The sequence below is a fragment of the Stenella coeruleoalba genome, assembly GCF_951394435.1.
Source record: "Stenella coeruleoalba genome assembly, chromosome: 4".
Lineage (NCBI taxonomy): Eukaryota > Metazoa > Chordata > Mammalia > Artiodactyla > Delphinidae > Stenella > Stenella coeruleoalba.
In genome coordinates, this window is record NC_137149.1 from 26,555,004 (window position 1) to 26,576,486 (window position 21,483).

General features: G+C 36.2%; 1 protein-coding gene across 8 annotated transcripts in view; it reads left to right on the plus strand.

Annotated features, from left to right (window-relative positions):
• The window catches only part of CAMK2D (calcium/calmodulin dependent protein kinase II delta), a gene marked incomplete at its 3' end in the record, with an annotated part of 285,398 nt that overhangs the window by 91,226 nt on the left and 172,689 nt on the right, over window positions 1-21,483 (plus strand). For all 8 annotated transcript variants that reach the window (XM_079920207.1, XM_079920208.1, XM_079920210.1 and 5 more), the window contains exon 3: window positions 13,086-13,145. In XM_079920207.1, coding sequence (XP_079776333.1) covers window positions 13,086-13,145 — 60 coding nt within the window. The remainder of the gene's footprint in view (window positions 1-13,085; window positions 13,146-21,483) is intronic.

Here is a 21,483-nt window from a genome sequence, read left to right on the forward strand (position 1 = left end):
GGAGTACACTTTAATAAATGATAGTTTCACTTTCCTTCTCCAATTCAAAGGCTATTATTATTAAAAACAATAATTTCTAGATTAATTACTGTTGACAGTTCATGAGTAGCTAGACTATAATAAGTTACTTTACCTTAAAAACATCATTCAGTGTCCTGTCTCTGATGAATAGAAATGCTTACTAATATGTGAATAAAATATGTTGATAAAATGCTTAATAATATGTTAATAATAAATATGTCTGACATAGGAATTTTTTCCCCTTAACTTAAAAGTAAGTTATCTCAAATCTGTAGTATTCTCAGAGCATAGAAAGGAATGAATATAGCTTTTCACATATATAAATCTGCTGCTTTTTGCCCTTATCCCTGGCAGAGCCTGTACCGAAAGCCATTTTTTCCCCTGATTTTCAACTTGGTGATCTTTTTGCTGTGGTTTGTCACTTACAACAAATGTAACATAAGATGTGTATGGCTGTTTAGTGACTAGTTTTAATAATATAAATGAGTTTCTATTTACTTAAAGAGGAAAGTTAATACACATTTTGTGTGGTTTTTTAAGTTTAGAATTTAAGCAGTAATTTATCTTTCCCCTTTTTTTGAAAGAATAATAAGGACTATGGAACCAGGTTTAGTAGGGCCTGAAGCTTATGCAATTTGGGACATTCCCTAAGGAAAAGAAAACAAAATTATAAATACAGAATTAAACTCAAAATATATATTTAGAATGAAAATAGTCACAAGAAATTGTTTTTTAAAGCTGACAGGTAATGCAAAGCACAACAAAGTCCAGAAAAATAGCAAAAATAAACCTTGTTCTTTCTTCTCTGTGCACATACTTGCAGGGTGAACTGTAGTACAAGTTTATATCATGATGCAGCTCTGGGGTGTCCCGTCATCCCATGGCAGGCTGGGACGTGGACATATTCCTGGAAGCGTCCCTACATTGGGATGACTAGCAATAACATAATTATACCCAGAAGTGACTGCAAACCAAGTAAATGTATCATTAAATCCAAACTAAATTGTATCTTCAACTCAACTTCCCCTTAGCTAGATCTCAAAAATGTTCATGCCCACTTCAGTATTACTCAACACAAGGGGAAGTGTGATGGAGGGAATGGAAAGAAATAATGGTTGTAACTGATGGTGTTAAAATATCTTGTTCTGCAAGTTTTATGAAAACACATGATCATGTAGCTAAGATCCTTTCAGCGGCCTGTGCCTCTGAAAGGTCCTGAGGTTTAAGTTTGTTAGCTTTGCAGTTATCTCTGGGTGAAACTCATTCACAGAAACATGGATAAACGAATGTTCCAGTTGCTTAAAGGAACCATAAAAATCCATGTTTCTTACAATTCTCTCCTACGTTCTTCTAAATTATTATCCAAAGTTATTCTTTTATTTCTATTTTTAATGTTAATATTAAACTACATAAGGAAGAAGTCCTCTGGAAAACTGTATAAATATTTTATACTTTTCATGTTTTGAATAAATTGTGTTCTCAACTATTAGAAAAACATGTTAAAGAATAGCAAAATATGTTTACCACAATAAGAAAAGCTAAAAAGAATAGCAAATCCCTGAAGTAAATGCTCTCTTGTGTTACTGTGCATCTGCCTGTAAACCATCTAGGCCACTGGAAAAAAATGGTAAAGTGTGGATTGTATATGCTTTGTTTCTCTTCTGGATCCTTTTAGTCTCTAGGTAGTAAGTTTGAAAGATTTAATGCAACATGTCTCAAGTGATTTAGCTCTATTATGCCTAAACAGGAAATGGAATTGTGCAGCAAATCCTTCCAAAACAAGTAAAATTACACCTGGGGAGAGTGCTATGGTATAGACCAAATTGTGGAGACTGAGGGCAGAATAACATATTATACAAAATTTATCTCATTGCCTCTTTACAGGAGTATAATTAGAATATTTTTTAAAATGTGTATGGATTAAATTATTATTATTTTAAGACTTTTAAAAATTTATTTATGGCTGCATTGGATCTTCATTGCTGTGCACGGGCTTTCTCTAGTTGCAGCAAGCGGGGGCTATTCTTCATTGTGGTGCACGGGCTTCTGATTGCTGTAGCTTCTCTTGCTGTGGAGCACAGGCTCAAGGCACACGGGCTTCAGCAGTTGTGGTACGTGGCCTTGGTAGTTGTGGCTCGCAGGCTCTGGAGCGCAGGCTCAGTAGTTGTGGCACACGGGCTTAGTTGCTCTGCGGCATGTGGGATCTTCCCGGACCAGGGATCGAACCCATGTCCTCTGCTTTGGCAGGCAGATTCTTAACCACTGCACCACCAGGGAAGTCCTGGATTAAATTTTTGATGTACAATTAAAATTATGCTCTTTACAGGAGTATACTTAGAATATTTTTTAAAAATTTGTATGGATTAAATTATTGATGTACAATTAAATTATTGATGTATAGATACATGGAAATATCTTTAATTCTTAATATGCATCGACTGATACCCTCATAACTTGTTTCTGTAGGGATTTGTTTTTTATTGATATATTAACAATCACTTAGGACATAGTAGTTTAAAATGGTGCTATTGACAGACAGTCACCTGTTGTGTGTGAACTCTGTCTGACACCTGTGTCCTAAATGTCATCTTGGTAAGTTTTGCTCTCCTCCGGTGGACCAGTCTTGACTGTGGCCTGCTGTGGGGACTTTTCCTGGCTGTCTGCCTGTTCTGGATACCACCCTTTTGTTCCTAGACTTCTGGTTTGCTTCTCCTGGTGGGTTCCTCTGGTGACCCTCGCAATACTAGTTCCATGCCCTAGAACGTGCTGTGTGTGATATCTCCACGTCAGCAGAGTGGTAGATACACAGACGGGCAGAGGTACCCCTCGAGAGGGAGACAGCAATGCCATCAGAGGCTGTGAACCTAGGGGGAGATCTGGCTAAGGTCATCGAGTGCTACCAGGGGCGTCAGCAGGGCTTCCTGCCCACTCCCCTTTATCATCCAGAGGAAATCTATACTCCAGCAACAGTCTCATATTCAGTGCTTTGTGCCCTGTGTCTCTTCTACACAGTTACGTTCCTGCTTCCCCTCCCAAAGGTTAACAGCTCAATTCAAGTTCCTCAGCCCATCACCTGGAACTAGTGAGAGGCTTACTAAGAGACTGTCCTAAGACTTCTGTTAGGTCTGAATGGAGTGTTCCCATCTCCTCACTACATTTTTGGTAGCTGTGTAGATATTCTGTATAATCAGATATTAAACAAACTTTTATATGAAAGTATTTTATATAAATTACTGCTTACTATTTGCAATTTTAAAAGATCTATAACATATTGTATTCTTGTTTAAATTGCTGCTGAACAGGAGCCTTATAAGATAGGGCTTTTGTCTTACATTTGAATAATTTTGTTTAAAGCATTATTTTCATAGATATAATGTCGTGTCTTTGAACGAATACCATTATTGTGGTGGAAGAGGGAAAGTATTTCTCCTGTAGGACAGTGTAAGAATGGTGCCACCAGATTTCACTATTCCTTTACACATCTAGGAAATAGTCTAAATATATTCTCTACCAGCTCCCTCTGAAACAATATAATGTGATAAATTATTTATCGGAACAGCATTTATTTTGGTTGTGTGAAATGGATTAATGAAAGAGTATCATTAGTTTGTATGTAACTGGTTAACTTGATTTGTTTAAAAGTTTTACACTTAGGCAAATAAAAAATGTTTCCTGTATTCTTGTTTATTTTTGAGCTATTTAGAGTATACCATAAAACTGAATAACTATGAGTTTTTGTCCATATTTTACTGTATTGATTTTGTCTCTTTCTGACCACTGATATCAGTGGTTCTCCCACTACTTCAGTTGGCCTGAATAGCATAATCAAATGATTTTATGGAAAATCTATTTTCATAGTATATGCGTTCATGTAAAATGAATAACATTTGATGGAATTAATATACTTTTTAATGTATCTTTTAGGAATCTAGTTCTTTTAAAGTTGGAAAGATTTTTAATAATAATAATGATGATACTGTGATTTATTGATTTCCTACCTTGTTCCAAATACAGTGCTTGATGCTAGATATTTTATGCCCATTTGATAGAAGAATCTTTTGAGAGGCCAGGGAACTTTGGCAACCAGATAGCAACTCTTGTCTGCTCTGCTCTGAAACCTGAGATCTTCCTCTCCCTCCAAGATATTAGTGGGCAGCAGAAGTGATGGGAAGTGACCAATAACCTGATGTCAGAAAGAATCTAGGTCAAATACATAGTTTAAAAAATCAATTCTATGGTATGGATTAGACATAGTTCAAAATAAGTGGGTAACGTGAAAGTATAATATTTAATTATGAATTTAAAAAACCTTTTGTTAAATGAATATGACAGCTTTAAATCCATATGCGTCACGCGCAGGTTTTATAATGAAGTGAACCTTTAAATAGTTCCTTTTAACTTACAATGTGGTTTTAAATATGACCTACTTAAGTGGACAGAATTTATATTCCTACCAGAGGAAGGCCTCATTTAGCTAGAAGTGATTTCTCTAACAAGAAAAATGTATTCAGAATGTAATCCCAAGACCTCCAGGAATACGACTTCTATCTAAGTATCCATATTATTATAGTGCTCCAGAATCCATATGCTAAAGACTGTACCTTTTATTCAGAGGAGATCTCTTCAGGTGCTCACTGCCAGGTTATTTGTGGTGGTTTTATATTTTTATATCCTTGTTGGAGAAACTCAAAGCAATAAGAGATGGCAGCAAAAAAGTGTGAAGAAATAGAAAAGGTATAATAAACAGTTGCAGCAATACAAAACGTGCAGTGGCTTATATCCGTGTTGTTGAATCTTCCCTCTTCTGAGAATGGATAACCAGCCAGGTTTGGTTTTAGAGGGGGAACAAGAGAGTCTCTTACTTGAGACTGTGGTTGCTTAGAAACCGAACACATGTGAAAAAGGTTGAGAATCAAGTTGGGCTGGTTGTAGTGCAGAAGAGAGAGAAGCAGGATTCAAATAGGTGGATCTGAGGCATTGACCTCAAACTGGAGCATTGGGCCAGGGAAGAACCAAGGAGATAGGAGCAGGGAAGGCAGCAGCTTAAGCTGGGAAGCCCAAAGGCCAGCAGAACAAAAAGTAATGATGGAATTGGATTTTAAACTTTCCATTTTTATGGGCCTCAGAGATGACTCCTCCATAATTTCTATATAAGATGATTTTAGGGGTGGGGATGTTTGTAGGAAGGGGGAGCTAGAAGAGTTAAACCCTCTTGGGTGTAGCAAACCCATGTCTTCCTTAGGCTGTATGTTTACACGTTTGTGTGAACGTGCGTGTGCCTGTGTGTGTGTGTGTGTGTGGGTGTTGTTGTTGTGGAGGGAGAGGTGGTAAATGACCAATTATGACGGAAGGCCAAACCCCTCCCCTGCCCAAACCATCCGTCGGCATTGCCTATGCTGGCAAGGTCATTCCACACGCGGGGATGGGGGCAGATTGGGACACAGGCAGCGACCTGTGGGCTTTCACACCTCAGCAGCCTCTGAGGGCTTCACTGAAATACTGCAGAGTAATAATGGAAGCTAATAATGATGACCCTATCATGTCAAAAACATTAAATTATTTGTCATCTATGTAAGAAAGCAATAACTATTAGATCGCCCCCTTCCTAACACACACACACTCAAGAGGTTAACATTTTAAAGCTTTATCATTTGGGGGAGTAGTTACTTTTCAGATTTACTTACTGATAAAAGCTCCTTCCCTGAGGCTGCCAGATAAATAAGTTGTTGCTTTACGTAGCTTTAATGATACTCATTGCTTTTCGAAGGTGATTCAAGGCTAGCACTTTAATTTCACTTGTGATCAGAGTTATTTTGCATAAAGATTAAAATTTGACTTGGAACAGGAGTGAAGGATTTATTTTATTAGGTCCAAATTCACATTTTTTACCTCACTTGAAATAAAATATCTTATTAAGTATCAAAAAGTACCTTAAAGCTGGAAAGAAATAACATTTTCTCAAAATTCTCAGAAACTTTTTTAAAATCCAGAGTTCTCTGTACTGGGTAATACTATTCCCCACTGATTCTTTGTCAAAACTGAACAATAATATATTTTCCTTAAGGCATTTTGATACGGTAAGTCTTCAACCATATATTGCTAACAGCATGTACCTTATCAGGCCTGACAAGATTGCAGCTTGACGAGTTATACTTTTATTCATATAACATTGTGAACTTGAGCTTCAAAGGAAGAATAAAGCCAAACTATTATAGGTTGAGTACTTTAATAAATATTAAATTATAAATGAAGCTGGTTCTACACTAGCTGTAGGGGGTATGGATAATAAAAGAAAATCTTCAAATGGTGATACACAGTATTATGGATGTCTTTCTTGCCTTTTGTAATCCGTCTTTGCCTCTTACCATTGTAGTTGTAAGTGCTGGGAATGATGAGGTAGGGTGTATGATTTTTTTGCCCACTGAATTAAAAGTAGAGGAAATTTTAAATGTAGAACTAATTTTTCTCTTTAGCAGGATAAATACAGAAGTGCGCTTTGGTGATAATAGGCACTTCATCACTCCTCCTCACCTACCTACTCCCTCCAAAGTCGTGAACTTGATGTTGAATGTGAAGCACACCGAGCAATATGCATTTCCATTTAATGAAGACTTTAGTTCTGTCATCATGTTTGAGATGTCACAACATGCCCTGATGGATGAGTGCAGAATGCCTTATGTTTCATAGGAGATCACTAAGTGATGCGATTGTATGGAAGAAAGAGTAAGTGAAGCTGGGTATCAGAGAGAAGCTCATGAGAACCCCAGTCCTCGTAGTCAGATGCGGCACACACCCGCTAAGATGGCCCCGATGGTCCTTGCTTCCTGCTATCCCAGCCCTTCTGTAATTACTGCCCCTTAAAAGTGGGCCAGCTTAGTGACTCGCTTCTAACCAAGCACATATGGCAAGTGTGATATCCGTCACTTCCTGGGGTTAGGCTAGGTGAGATAGGGCCTTCCATTTTGCTAGCAGACCCTCTCTTTCCCTTGTTGGCTTTGACGAAGCAAGTTTCCATGTTGGCACGTGGCAAGGAAGTGAAGGGCAGCCAGCGGCCAGCCAGGAACTAAGACCCTCAGCTCAACAACTCTTGAGGAACTAAATACTGCCTCCAACTATGTGGGCTCAGAAGCAGATCCTGCCCAGTTAAGACTTTCGATGAGACCCCAACCCTGACACCTTCACTGCAGCCTTGTGAGAGACCCTAAAGCAAAGGGCTCAGTTAAAATATGCCCAGGTTCCTGACACACAGAAAACGCAAGATTGAAAATACGTATTGTTTTAAGCTTCTAAGTTTGTAGTAATTTTTAATACAGCGATAGAAAACTAATACTTAGGTCTATTAGTTAGCTAGAGGCTGCCATAACAAAGTACCACAGGTGAGGTGGCTCGAATGACAGAAATTTATTTTCTCACATTATGGAGGCTAGAAATCCAAGATCAGGTGTTGGCAGGGTTGGTTTCCTCTGAGGCCTCTCTCTTTGGCTTGCAGATGGCCATCTTCTCCCTGTGTCTTCACATGGTCTTCCCTCTTGGCATGTCAGTGTCCTAAACTCTTTAACTCTGTTTCTTTTAAGGACACCAGTCGTATGGCATCAGGGCCTACCTTAATGACCTCATTCTAACTTAATTACCCCCTTTAAAGACCCTATCTCCAAATACAGTCTCATTCTGGGGTACTGGGGGTTAGTTCAGCATATGAGTTTTACAGAGACACAGTCCATAAGAATAGACTATATAAAATTCTATAATTATGTTTATCTCTTTAGCTAAGACACTATACCACTCACTTATTGTCCAAAGGTCTTTTACTGCCTTGATTTTCTTTTTCACATGATTATATAGGTATTAGATGATGTATAGCTCACATGGTTTAGCATATATATTTGCATTTTCCCGTCTCCATAACAAAATTATAATTCCTCTAAGCATGTATTTTTCATATGTTTTACATAGGCTACTTTACAGTATTTAAGATGGTGTTAGATACATTTGCAAAACCTGGTTTAACATTTTGTGTTTATTTGTATATTTCTAAATAACAATATTCTAGAAGTAGCTTGTCTTAAGAATGAAGACCGTTGGCAGGGCAGGAATAAAGATGTAGACATAAAGAATGGACTGGAGGATGGGGAGGGGAAACTGGAAGCTGGGGTGAAGTGAGAGTAGCATCGACATATATACACTACCAAATGTAAAATAGTTAGCTAGCGGGAAGCAGCAGCATAGCACGGGGAGATCACCTCGGTGGTTTGCGATGGATGACCTAGAGAGGTGGGATAGGGAGGGTGGGAGGGAGGCTCAAGAGGGAGGGGATATATGTATGCATATGGCTGATTCACTTTTTTGTACAACAGAAACTGACACAGTATTGTGAAGCAATTATACTCCAATAAAGATCTATTTAAAAAAATAAAAATAAAAAAGATTTTCAAAAAAAAAGAATAAGCTTTGGGGATCCCAGAGGGAGTAAGACACAGCACCCACCCTTAAAGAATTCACGCCCCCATGAGGAAGCTATAAGGGCTTTGCTTCCGTGAAATTTGAGGTCATTCCAAAATATTTTGCAGACTGTGTAAGGAAAGGGTCTGACTCTCAATGATTTAACAAACATGGATACCATTAAAATATTTGACTTCTTAAAAAAAAAAAAAGAATGAAGACTGTTAAAACGATAGGGGGCTTGAAGAATTTATATTTATTTGAAGTACTTGTAGTTCTAGATGGTAAGGCCAGAGAATATCTGTCTTTATATTTGGTAATCCAGGTATAATGGATATACTGTTAGATCCTATCCAACGCTATGCTGATTCTTTAAAACACTATTTCTTTTTGAGCTATCTATAACACTATATATGTTTAAAATATTTTCCTAAATTGTCAAAAAATATGTATTATTATGAAATAGTTCTTTATAATGTATACCAGTGGTTCTCAAAGTGTGGCCCACAGACCCAGGAGTCCCCAAAACCCTCTTAGGGGATCTACAAGGTCAAAACTATTTTCATAATAAAGCTAAGACATTATCTGCCCTTTTTTTGGTATGCGTTGACATGTATACATATTACACAAAAGAAATAGTGCATAAAATTGCCGAGGCCTTTGCATGAATCAAGGCAGTGACATCAAACTATACTATTGGACTCTTATTTTTCAACAACATGCACTCATAGACCAAAAAAAAAAAAAAAAAACTTCATTTCACTTAAAATTGTCCTTGATGAACCAATTAAAATTATTACTGTTATTCTTGACCTTCCATCACACATCTCTGGAACATTCTGCATGACTCAGTGGGAAGAATGCATAAAGCACCTACCTCTATTCCATATTGAAGTACAATGATTATCTCAAGGAAAAACCCCTGCACAGTTGTTTGAGTTGGGAGCTGAATTAGCTGTTTCTTCATGGAACACCATTTTTATTTGAAATAACAACTGAACAGCTAGCTATGATTATTCAGATTTATGTTTTCGACAGACATTTTCTCAAAAATGAACAGAGGGAGCCTATCACTTCAAGGAAAACAACGGATAGCATTTATTGCCAATAACACAGTTCAAGCTTTCAAACAAAAATTAAAATTTTGGAAAACTTGTATCTGCCCGTGAGAACTACACTCATTCCCAAATTTAAAGAATTTTCTGATGAGATTAATGGTGATATTAACAGTTGTTACTTTTCTGATAGTGTGTAATGAAATGTGTCAGCAAAAGCTATATAACATACTGAACCAATATTTTCCAGATGACCAGTGCATCATATTTTAAAATTATGCCTGAGTAAAAGACTCAAAGTGCAAGAAAGAACAATGGATTTTAATGTAGCAGGGTAAAATTTTATTATATTGGACAATATCCAGTGTTGAAAATAAATTTGATTTAAAGTTTATAACTTCATTGATATGATTCATAAAGTTTATTGATAAGGTTTCAGGTTTCACATTGCAACTAACCTTTAAGAAACTACCATTCATGGAGTTTGGATATAATATTAAAGAATAACATCTACAATTATCTGAAAAAGCTATTACGACACTTCTTTGTCCAACTATATAACCTTGTGAGTCAGATTCTCTTCATACACACAACATATTGCAGCATATTGAATATAGAAGCAGACATGGGAATACAGATGTTGTCTGTTAAACCAGACATCAAAGAGACTGGAAAAATTTAACAGTGCCACTCTTCTCACTTTTTTTGGAGGGGAGAGGGGAATATAGTATTTTTCATGAAAAATACGTTACTGTGCTGGAAAATCAGCATTTTGCTGCCATCATAGTAAAGACTGGTTCAGGCAAGAATCATCACTGATGCTAAATCTAGGGGGAAATTTTTATGAAGAGCAGGATGTTTTCATGGTCTTAAAATGTCTTCCCACATACTTGTTAGTTATAAAGGAAAATTAAAAAGATAATTATTTAGCAAAGAAATTCAACAGCACCTTGACCTGTGATCCAAGTTATCGTCACTTTTGAGGAGCAGTTGGACAATGTGTATCTCCAGATGTGATAGCCTAGAAGGATAATGTTCTAGCTGAGAACACATAGTTGAGAACATATGTTGTAGCCGCAAACACATAGCCTCAATCAAATCATGAGTAAACATTTGACAACACCAAAATGAGAAATATTCTCTTAAAAAAATAGACATGATGGTATTCTTCAAAAATGTCAGGTCATAAAAGGCAAAGGGAAACTGTGGAAATATTCCAGATTAAAGGAGCTAAAGAGAAATGACAGCTAAATGCTGTATCTGACCCTAGACTGGATCCTGCATTAAAAGGAGAAAAATGCTATAAAGGTCATCACCTGGTTAAATTGACAAAATTGGAGTGTTGATGGTAACTTATTGTCTTAATGTTAAATTTGCTGAAGTTGATAACTGTACTATGATTGTAAGAGAATATCACAATTCTTAGTAATACACACTGAAATTTTAGGGTAAAGGACCTTGATGTTCATAACTTGCCTTCAACTGGTTCATTAAAAATTATTTTGGGTATAAATATTTATATTTATATATACATGTGTGTCAATTAGATAAATATATATATACATATACACGAACATATACAGGGAGGGAGAGTGTAAATGATGTAGAAAATGGGTAAATGTTAATGTGTCTGAATAAACAGTACACAGGTGTTTTTTGTACTATGCTTTTTTTAAAATTAATTTTTATTTGAGTATAGTTGCTTTACAATGTTGTGTTGCTTTCTACTGTACAGCAAAATGAATCAGTTATACGTATATATATCCCCTCTTTTATGGATTTCCTTCCCATTTAGGTCACCAGAGTGCGTTAAGTAGAGTTCCCTGTGCTGTACAGTGTGTTCTCATTAGTTACCTATTTTATACATAGTATCAATAATGTATATGTGTCAATCCCAATCTCCCAATTCCTCCCCCCCCTCCTTGGTATCCATACATTTGTTCTCTACATCTGTGTCTCTATCTCTGCTTTGCAGATAAGATCATTTATACCATTTTTCTAGATTCCACATATATGTGTTAATAGATGATATTTGTTTTTCTCTTTCTGACTTAACTTCACTCTGTATGACACTCTCTACACTCTGTATGACACTCTCTAGGTACATCCACATCTCTACAAATGACCCAGTTTCACTCCTTTTTAGGGCTGAGTAATATTCCATTGCATATATGTGCCACATCTTCTTTATCCATTCCTCTGTTGATGGACATTTAGTTTGCTTCCATGTCCTGGCTATTGTAAATAGTGCTGCAATGAATATTGGGGTGCATGTTGTACTAGTCTTATTCTTTAAATTTTCTGTAAGTATCAGTTATTTCCAAATAAAAGTTTAAAAGTTAAATGCAGTCACTTATGTTAATGTAATGGCTTCATTATTGTTTTTAAGTGAATTTATGAATATATGTTTAAAGTTTGCCTCGATTTTATTTCTAATAAAGTAAAGTAAACATTAATAGATCTAATCCACATAAACAAAAGCTTCGGGGGGGGTCCTTGATAATTTTTAAGAGTGTTAAGGGGTTCTGAGACCACAGAGTTTGAGGACCATTGGCATAAACTGTGTGGGTGGTTAGGTAGGTGCCCCCCTCATTCTCTTAAGGCAGTTTTATGACACTAGTTAATGAGAGCAGATTTGGTAGATGCCACTTATGAATATTATAATCTTAACCTCTCTCTGCCTTAGTTTTTGTACTTGTAAAGTAGGGATAATAACATTGCCTATCTTAGAGGGCTATTGTAAGGTTTAAATCATTTCCTCTATGTAAAGGCTTTCAATAAGGACCACACTCTACAGTACTGTTCTTATTGGCAACGTATATTTCTGTGGTGTTCTTGCCTCTCTCTGCCATTTATTTTGTGTTTTGGCTAGTGATTTTGGTTATAATTATGTGCATATGAACTACTACAAAGAAACCAAGAAGAGTATCAGATGGTTTTTTAAATGCAAGTTTACAGTAGTCTGTGCCCCTTCAAGGAAATGGTTAGGGAAACAGAGCAGGGTGGAGATGAGCAAGCAGTTTGGTGTTTGGGGAGTTCTTGGTATATGGAAAAGCATAATACGTCTAGGAAGTTGGATTAAAAATTGTGGGAAGAGTATTTGATAGAAAATATGACTGGACAGGGAACACTTTGTTGTTAGGGATAAACTGGGATTAACCCTATTTAGCACTGGTTCCATTGGCATTCCACTTGCCAGATAGGTATCCTTTGCTTAAATGTGTATGTCTATATTGGCATATTTAAGTTGTTGTAACAGTATATACCTAGGGTAGGGATAAGAAAGAATACTATTGTTTTGTGCCATTTTTACTGTTTTCCCTAGCAAAAGTCTAAATTCAGCTTTGTTTTATACCTCATTCTATCGAGCTTCAAGCCAATAAAAAATAATTATATTGTTGAACTATTGTGTTCACCTAATTCCAAATTCAAATGATGACTTTTTTTTTAAAAAAAGAAACCAAAGGATAAGTAAATGTGAAGGCTTTATGTCATTTTGATATGCTGTTTATTGTCATTTAATCTCTTTTGCTAAATGCTGTGATTTATTTTTCTATTTTTTTTTAATAGATCATCAGAAACTGGAAAGGGAAGCTAGAATCTGCCGTCTTTTGAAGCACCCCAATATTGGTAAGGAAATGTTTTCAGTATATTTTAATTAGTAACTAAAATTTTGCATCATGTAATTTTACCGTAATTTAAAAAATATTAATTTAATAAACTAGAATATTTGCAATTAACAAATAGGTTCCTAACTTTTGATCTTGTTACATTTGTTTCTTCGAAGTTTTTAAAAAGTTTTTCAGAAGGTAGCAGTTCTTTCATACAAACACTTTAAAAATAATATAAGCTATTACTAGTTGAATAGTGGTTTTATGTATCTTTAAGGATTGTTCAGCTGCTGCTACTGAAGTACAGAGGGACAGAACTTAGGCCATTATATTAGTCACCTAAGTTACTTTTCACCTATCCTGTAAAATGTTTACCTCATAATCATTGATACTATTCAAGAAACTAGTAAAATTGTTTTAGAATATTATCCCTCATGAATATAATGGCATGATAATGTTCAAAACTGAAAAATATTGATGACTACAAAACAAATGCAAGAAAGAAACAAAGGAAAGAAGAAGCTATATTCTGTGACAATAGTTTTATTTTCAAAAAATGTAACCATCCCACCTCTGTCAGTTCTGCTGTCAGCCAAAGTATTTCTGACATGCACGGTATGAGAGGGAGTAATCATGCAGTAGAATTAGCAAAATCATTCACTGAGAAGGTTTATATTTCTCTATTTTTATGTATAGGGCCATTCAGTGTCTATTCCTTCCTTGAAGTTTTTAGTATCCTGCATTTTGTGGGTTACTTAAATAGACACTAACAAGTAAATCAGATGCATTAACAAACTAGCAGCTGTCTAATAAGAGCCTTCTGGTTTAGAGAGAAAACAAAACAACCTCTGAAATGTAAATATACCTTTTTATAAGTATTTTACCCTGATAAAAGTCTATGGCATTTCTTGGTTGGCTGTATTATTTTCCTAGGGCTGCCATAACAAAGTACCACACACTGGGTAGCTTAAATAGAGAAATGTATTTTCTCATAATTCTGGAAACAAGAAGTCTGAGGTCAAGGTGTAGGGAGGGTTGGTTTCTTCTGAGACCTCTCTCCTTGTCTTGTAGGTGGCCATCTTTTCCTTGTGTTTTTACATGGTCTTCCTTCTGTATGACGTCTCTTTTTTAGTTTCTTCTTCGTGTAAGGGCACTAATCATATTGGATTAGGGTCCATCCTAATGACCTCATTTTAACTTAACTACTCTTTTAAAGACCCTAGCTCCAAATATAGTCCCACGCTGAGGTACTGGGAGTTAGGATTTCAACATGAATTTTGGAGGGACACAATTCAGCCCATAATATTGGCTAAAGAGAAATTATACAATAATGACCCACTATAGTTCAAAGAGTGCTTTCCTTGCTCAGGTTTAAGATAAAATGCAATCTTAGTTTACTGAACTTGTTATTCTTATGAAGGGGAGTTTTTTTTTGCTTGTTCGTTTTGTTTTTAATCAGGATCCTTCTATGAAACTCAATTTTTTTAATATAAATTTATTTTATTTATTTTTGGCTGTGTTGGGTCTTCATTGCTGTGCGCGGGCTTTCTCTAGTTGTGGTGAGTGGGGGCTACTCTTTGTTGTAGTGTGCAGGGTTCTCACTTTGGTGGCTTCTCTTGTTGTGGATCGTGGGCTCTAGGTGTGTGGGCTTCAGTAGTTGTGGCTTGCGGGCTCTAGAGTGCAGGCTCAGTAGTTGTGGTGCACAGGCTTAGTTGCTCTGCAGCATGTGGGATCTTCCTGGACCAGGGCTCGAACCCATGTCCCCTGCATTGGCAGGTGGATTCTTAACCACTGCGCCACCAGGGAAGCCCCGACAAGACAAAATGTAAAAGCTATTCTTTAAATTGTAGAAAAAGAATCAGGACAGGACATTTATGGGATGATGGATTCTAAGATCAGATGAACCCTCAGGTGGGCATGTGTATTTTAAACAACCAATGCTCATAACTTATTTTAATAGAGTATATTTAGGAATACCAATTTAGAGTTTGGAGATTACTTTTGGAAGTGCAATTTAGAGTTCAATTATAACACTTATTTCTAGCATTTTATAATGCTTGCTGTGGTTTAGTTTGATAGAAAAATTGTCACTTTAGGAAAGGTAGTGCTATATTCTCATTATTTTTAAGTTTGAAAATAGGCATTTGTTTTCTTTAAAAATGCTCCAAAGGTAGAAGCGTTTGCTCTTTGAATTTGATTTATAGTGCATCTGCTTAACAAAAACAACCTCATCTCTGACGAACTTGCCATGGAGTGATGATTGTGTCAGGTTACTGTTTGATATGTTAATTTTGTTGATTATTTTGTTTAAAATGCTAATGGACTGTTGAAGGAAAGGAAATAGATATATACAGTAATATGACTTGAATTCTTCTGTTAAAATATCTTTTCACATTTTGTATTTCAGTGGTCATTTACAATATGTTGTCTATGAAATGACAGAAAAATTATTTGGTAGGATTTTGTTCACACTATTGAAGTTCAGTAGTTCACTGTTCAAAGATTACTTTCAATTTTCAGTAACAGGTATATTGTGTAAGAGTTTTAACCAAAGGCTTAGAATAAGAAGAAAAATTTCTATAGCCTACAAAATTACTCTCCAAAGAAGATGGCAGTAATTTTTGTGAATCCATTATTTTGATGTATAGGAAATCTTGTCTTTCATTCATTCTGTTCAGAAAATGAATAATTGTACTTACAAATATTTAATTGGAATCTTACATTATGTAAACAGTTCCCCTGTAGAGATATTCACAATTATAATTCCCTTGAGTGTCAGTGGTTTTGAATATTCAGATGAATTTGGGTTGGATTACTTGTAAAAAAAAAAAAAAAGGACAGTGTTTTGTATTAAGAGCAAAACTCTTACTTTAAAATCAAAGGGGTGAAACAGTATTTTATATTTTGATTAGCTCTGAAAATAACTTAAAAATATTATTAAAAGATACTGATTTAATTTCTTCCTATCCATTATTTTTTCTTCTAATTTCTTAATCATTACATGAGTTTTTTACATCAACATTTGATTTTAGAATTAAAATGTTATGCCAGTTTGGATACACATAAAATGAAACAAGATGAGCAAAATAAAATATATAATTTGTGATTTCCAATGATTAGCATTAAGCACTGATTGAGTTGAACAGTGCTAACTCTGTTGCAGTTAAAATACTGAAAGACTACGGAGATGAATGAGACATAGTCCTTAACCACAAGGAGTTTACAGTTTAGGAGGGCAGATTGTGATGTATGAAACTAAAATACAAAGTGGTTACATCCTATAATGAAACTCTTACTGAGTGCCATAAGAGTACTAAGGAATAAACCAAGAAGTTTAACTGAAATACGTTGGGTAATGAACAGAATTTTGCCATAAAAGAGTATGGATTGGACTCGATAGCATTATGGAAAGAACATCAAAAGGAAAGATCAGATATAAACGTCCTTGTCACACTTGAAGAATGATAGAAAATCTGGAGTGATTGGAGTATAATTTGTGTATTGGCCATCAAGTTGGATTGGGAGTAATAGTGGAGAGTCTTGACTTTCTGTGTCAAGGAATTTTATCGCTAATCTGTAGAAATAGGAAATTATTAAAGATTAATTTAGTTGACACACATGATTATATCAGTTTCCCCGAAAGACAAATTTGGTAATAATAAGCATAATTGTTCAGAGTCAGGAGAAACTGGTGTTGAAAAAGCATTTAAAAGTCTTTTGAATTAATTTATGTATAAGACGTGATGAGTTCGTAGACTATGGTAATGGGAGCAGAGAAGGCAGAAAGGGCAAAGATACCGGCTACATTGTGAAGGTAGAATCAGACCATCTTGGACAGCAGTTATATTGTGGTGAGTGGGATAGAAGGAGGTTCCTCTGAGGTGTCTGTTTTGAGTGACTAGAGAAATATTGATTCCTTTAAGAACAGAGAAAACAAGAAAAGAAAGTTGGAAGAAATTAGAAATTTAGTTGAATATGAGAACATGAAATTTTTTTTAAAGATTGGAAAATATCTCTTTTGGGGGACCATGGACAAAAAGAAAAATAGAAAAAGCAAACAACACCACCTAAAACCCTGATCATTCACTTTTTGCCAGAAAGTGTAAGTCTCTAACTACTTGGACATTCCTCTTCAGGATGGAAGTGGTTGGCAGTCATTATGATCATCCCTCCTAGACCAGTACTTGACGGCAGCTAGACTCTTGGTTTTGGGTCCTTGTTTACATAGAGGAAGTCTAGATAGTCAGATTCTGCTCAAAGTGTCTTCTGAACATGCAAGATAGTCTCTGCGCAAACTCCATCACCTAACTGTGGTTTAGCATTTCTAGGGTGTTCTTTCTCCCATGGTCTCTCAACCAGAGTAAGGCTCACTTCTCACTAGTCTCTCGTGCCTTAGCCAAACATGTATCTTTTCTGACTCAGTACCTTAATTACTTTAATTTGCATTTATCTTATCTGACTTACATGTGGGACACGACATAGAACTCTACAGAATGTGAATACGTATTTTGGAGACACGTGGGGATAGTGAGAGTGGATAAACACATGTAACAGTATGAGGATTGTGAAGGGTGCCAAAGACAAATGATGACAAGTGCCTACTTGTAAAGAGCATGAAACGCTTTTTTTTTTTAAGAGCTATAATAACAATAATTTTCTTAGATTATTTTTATTTTCAGTGTACTTTAAGATACATTTTTATATAAAATAGGTAAATTTTTTCTAGATAAATAAAAGGAAACTATATTTTGGGGACGAAATATTTGGAATTGTACAAAAAAGCAATATTGACTTTTTTTCACTTTTAACAATAATAGTTCAACTGTGTTGATTTTAGGCAGACTTACATCAACTTTTACTCTTACAAGTACCAAGACTATGTTTTATTAACAGGCTTAATTTTATTGGAGCTATAATTAAGTTTTAATATTGAAGATCAGATGTTTTCTTCAGCCAATTGCTATTCCCCAATTTCTCACTTAAAAGCTGGTAATTCCAATTATATACTTAAATTTATTTGTTAGGAACTTTCCAACAGAAGAACTCTGATGAAACATGGTTTTCAAATGTCATTCTCATATGTGTAGATTATTCCAGTGACCTTTTCTTTTGATATTCCGTATATAAATCTGCCTTTCAAAATTAAATTACATCTCCTGGTCACTTTTCTAATAATACATTCATAATATGGACAAGAGAAATAAGATAAGGCCATTTTCCCCTACCCAGAAAGCCAAAGAATCAATGATTTATAATCACTGAATTTCAACCTGGGGTGATTTTGTCACCTTCACTGTCTCTTTCTTCTGGGGCAATTTAGCAGTGTGTGTTTTGTTGTCACAACCGAGGGTGCCCATCTGGCATCCGTTGAGTGGAGGCCACAGATGCTGCTAAACGTCCTACAATGCAAAAGACAGCTCCTCACAATAATGAATTATTTGGTCCAACAAGTTAATAGTGCTGAGATTGAAAAACTCTGATTTAAGGTAAGAGTGACAACAATAACAGTAAGACAGATAGCCAGCCTTTACTTGCTGGATCCATGCAATTTCCTTACATTAAAATAATGAGTCAGTATGTCCCCTTAAATGAAGGACAAGTAGGCAATGACACTTGCATAGACTATCCTGTGAGCAAAAGTTTGTAAAAGACTCCCTTTTAACAAAAAAGTAGAAAAATAAAGAACTAGTTTAAATGTCAACCATAATTAAGAAGAAACACAGATTAGAATTTTGTTTTTTTCTAAGTTGTTCAAAAAGGATCTTTATATAATGAAACATTTTTCATTTAAAACGTAGTGAAAACTATGTAAGTCAATATTTAAGTAAAGTAGGAGAATGCCTCCCAAGAGTCAGATGGAGGTAAAAAGGAAATCATTCTTCAGTGAAATAATTTTATCGTCGTTGTGAATCACTTAGAACAGCGATTCTTACCATTCAGCCTCCTTCAGATAAACTTTTATAGGCTATAGATTCTCTCTCTTCACAAAATTGCATATTGACATCAAATTTTTCATATAGTTTGGAGTACTTACAGAGATCAATAAAGCCTGAATATGGACCTTTGGACCATAGATTTCATATTAAAACAAAACGAAACTTATTTTGAAGAAATATAGTGAAATGACCTCTTACTCTTAAATGTGATTCTCATGTTAGTCTTAATGACCTTGTAGTTCATATAAAAAGATCTGCACAGTTCTCTCCACCTCAACTTCATCTTCATAAAGCATGCATTTTGAGTTGGGGATGTAGTCTGTGGAAGGGAGAAACACCACCCAGTTCACTTGAGAATTAAACCCTCAGACAGGAACTAAGCTAACCTCACATTTATTTATGCCTATTTGTATCTTTACATTATTAATCCCTCCCCAAAGAATTTTTTAAGAAAATAAACAAGATTTTAGATATGCATCTAGCGAAGAGAATAAACTGCTTTTGAAACAATTTGGAAGTATCTAAAGGGAAGCAGAGAAATTGCACTGTAGGCAGAAGCCAACCTAGCGGAGACTGGTGCTGACAGATGCTAATTACAAGCCTTTAAAAATCTGCTCATTAAAACTCAATGCTCAAGTTTTATTAGGTAACCTTGGCAAGCCTGATTCCTTACTTCACGTGCCAAAAGGTAATGAAATTTATTTAAATAAAATAGAATAATTCCGCCTTTTAACTAATTTTGACGGGTCTTGTCCCCAATTAATCTGAATCAGTGATGCATTACTATGATGTAGCAGTTGCAGAGCATCTCCCAATAAAAGGGAAAAACAAATGAAACTCTCTCCTGAGGTCTTCCCATAAACTAGACAGTGTTATTTAATTGTTTGTTTTTTGAGACTAAAGGGAATGTTGTTTCGTAGTTATTTGTTTTTAATTTGAGAACATTTCAATGTTTCAATAGTGAATTTTAACAAGATTACTCTGGCTGCTGTGCGTCTGACCATGTCTCTCCTCTGCTCAGAAACTGCTCAGTGGCTTTCTAGTTAGAAGACAAGCCCTAGAGTCCTCACGATGGCCTGAGACCCTACACAGGGATCACCAGCCACTTTATCTTCCTGATCTTAGATCAGCTCCACTTCTCTCCCCAATACTTGCTCTGCTCCAGACCCTCTGGGCTCCTTGGGTTCCTCAGCTGTGCCCTGTGTTCCTCAGCTGTGCCCTGTGTTCCCTCTGAGGGTGCTGCTTCTGCCCCAGCAGTTCTGTAGGCTGCTTCCCTCAGGCCTCTCTGCTCACCCATTGCCTCATCCGGAGGCGTCCCCTGCCAGCTCTCATGCCCTCAGCACACTCCCTGCCTTCCTTCCTTGCTTTACTTTTTTGTCTAGCACTTACCATGACACTGTATGCTTAGTTGTTGTTTTGATTATTTTCTACCCACTAGCATATAAAACCCCAGGAAGGCAGGGACTTTGCTTGTTAACTGTTATATCCTTTGTACCTAAAATAGCCTCTGACATAAAGTCTGTGCTCAATAAATAAATGTTGCAGGGATTAAAGAATGCATGGGTGGATATATTTTTAAGTTAAATTTAGATCATCTGAAGGGGAACACACTTCTATTAATATAAGTAGAAGAAAAACATAAATTTTAATTTATGAAATCGTATCAGTGGCTTAGGGCAAGCCCACACCTAAACAAAGACTGTAAAACCAGAGAGCAAACTTAAGGTTTCTGTCTGGTTGGGCAGGTCAACACACCATATGGCAGCATACCTCTTTTTACTGTCTGGTCTTCCTGAATAATCCCCTATCACTTAGTCTGAAATTCCCCATCCTGCAGGAATCTTGACCCACACCCCTCTTGGTGTTGTTTGATATATTTCCCATGCAGCTTGTAGATTCTCAGGCATCCTTGTTGGGAGTGTCAGGGTCTCACTGTTTCTTTTACCTGGCAGACACCTAAAACTGCTAGCTGCTTCCCCATTTTCCTGGGGAGCATTCTAACTATACCCCAGGAAGCAGAACTGTACTATCGATAGAAGTCACCAGTTTCCCCCCCTTGCCAGATCACCCACTTACCTGGTTGGTGATCCTCATTCTTAGACATTTATGGGAGAGCCCTGAATTTGACTACTCCACTCTTCAAAGCAAAAGCCTACTTGTCCGATGAAATTGCCAAACTGATGAGTAAAGAAAGAGGGTTGGTTGTCTCTCTCACTCTTCCTTCTTTAATAGGCTTGTCCTGTCCTCAGTGATTCCTTTGAAGGCCTCTGGGAGCCCTGCCCTGCACAAGGATTGGCAAGCTTTTCCTATAAAGCACCCAACAGGAAGTATTTTAGACTTTGCTAGCCGTGCCTTCTCTCATCCTAACTATTCAACTTTGCCATTGTAGTTCGAAGTAGCCAGAGATCCTTCATAACTGAG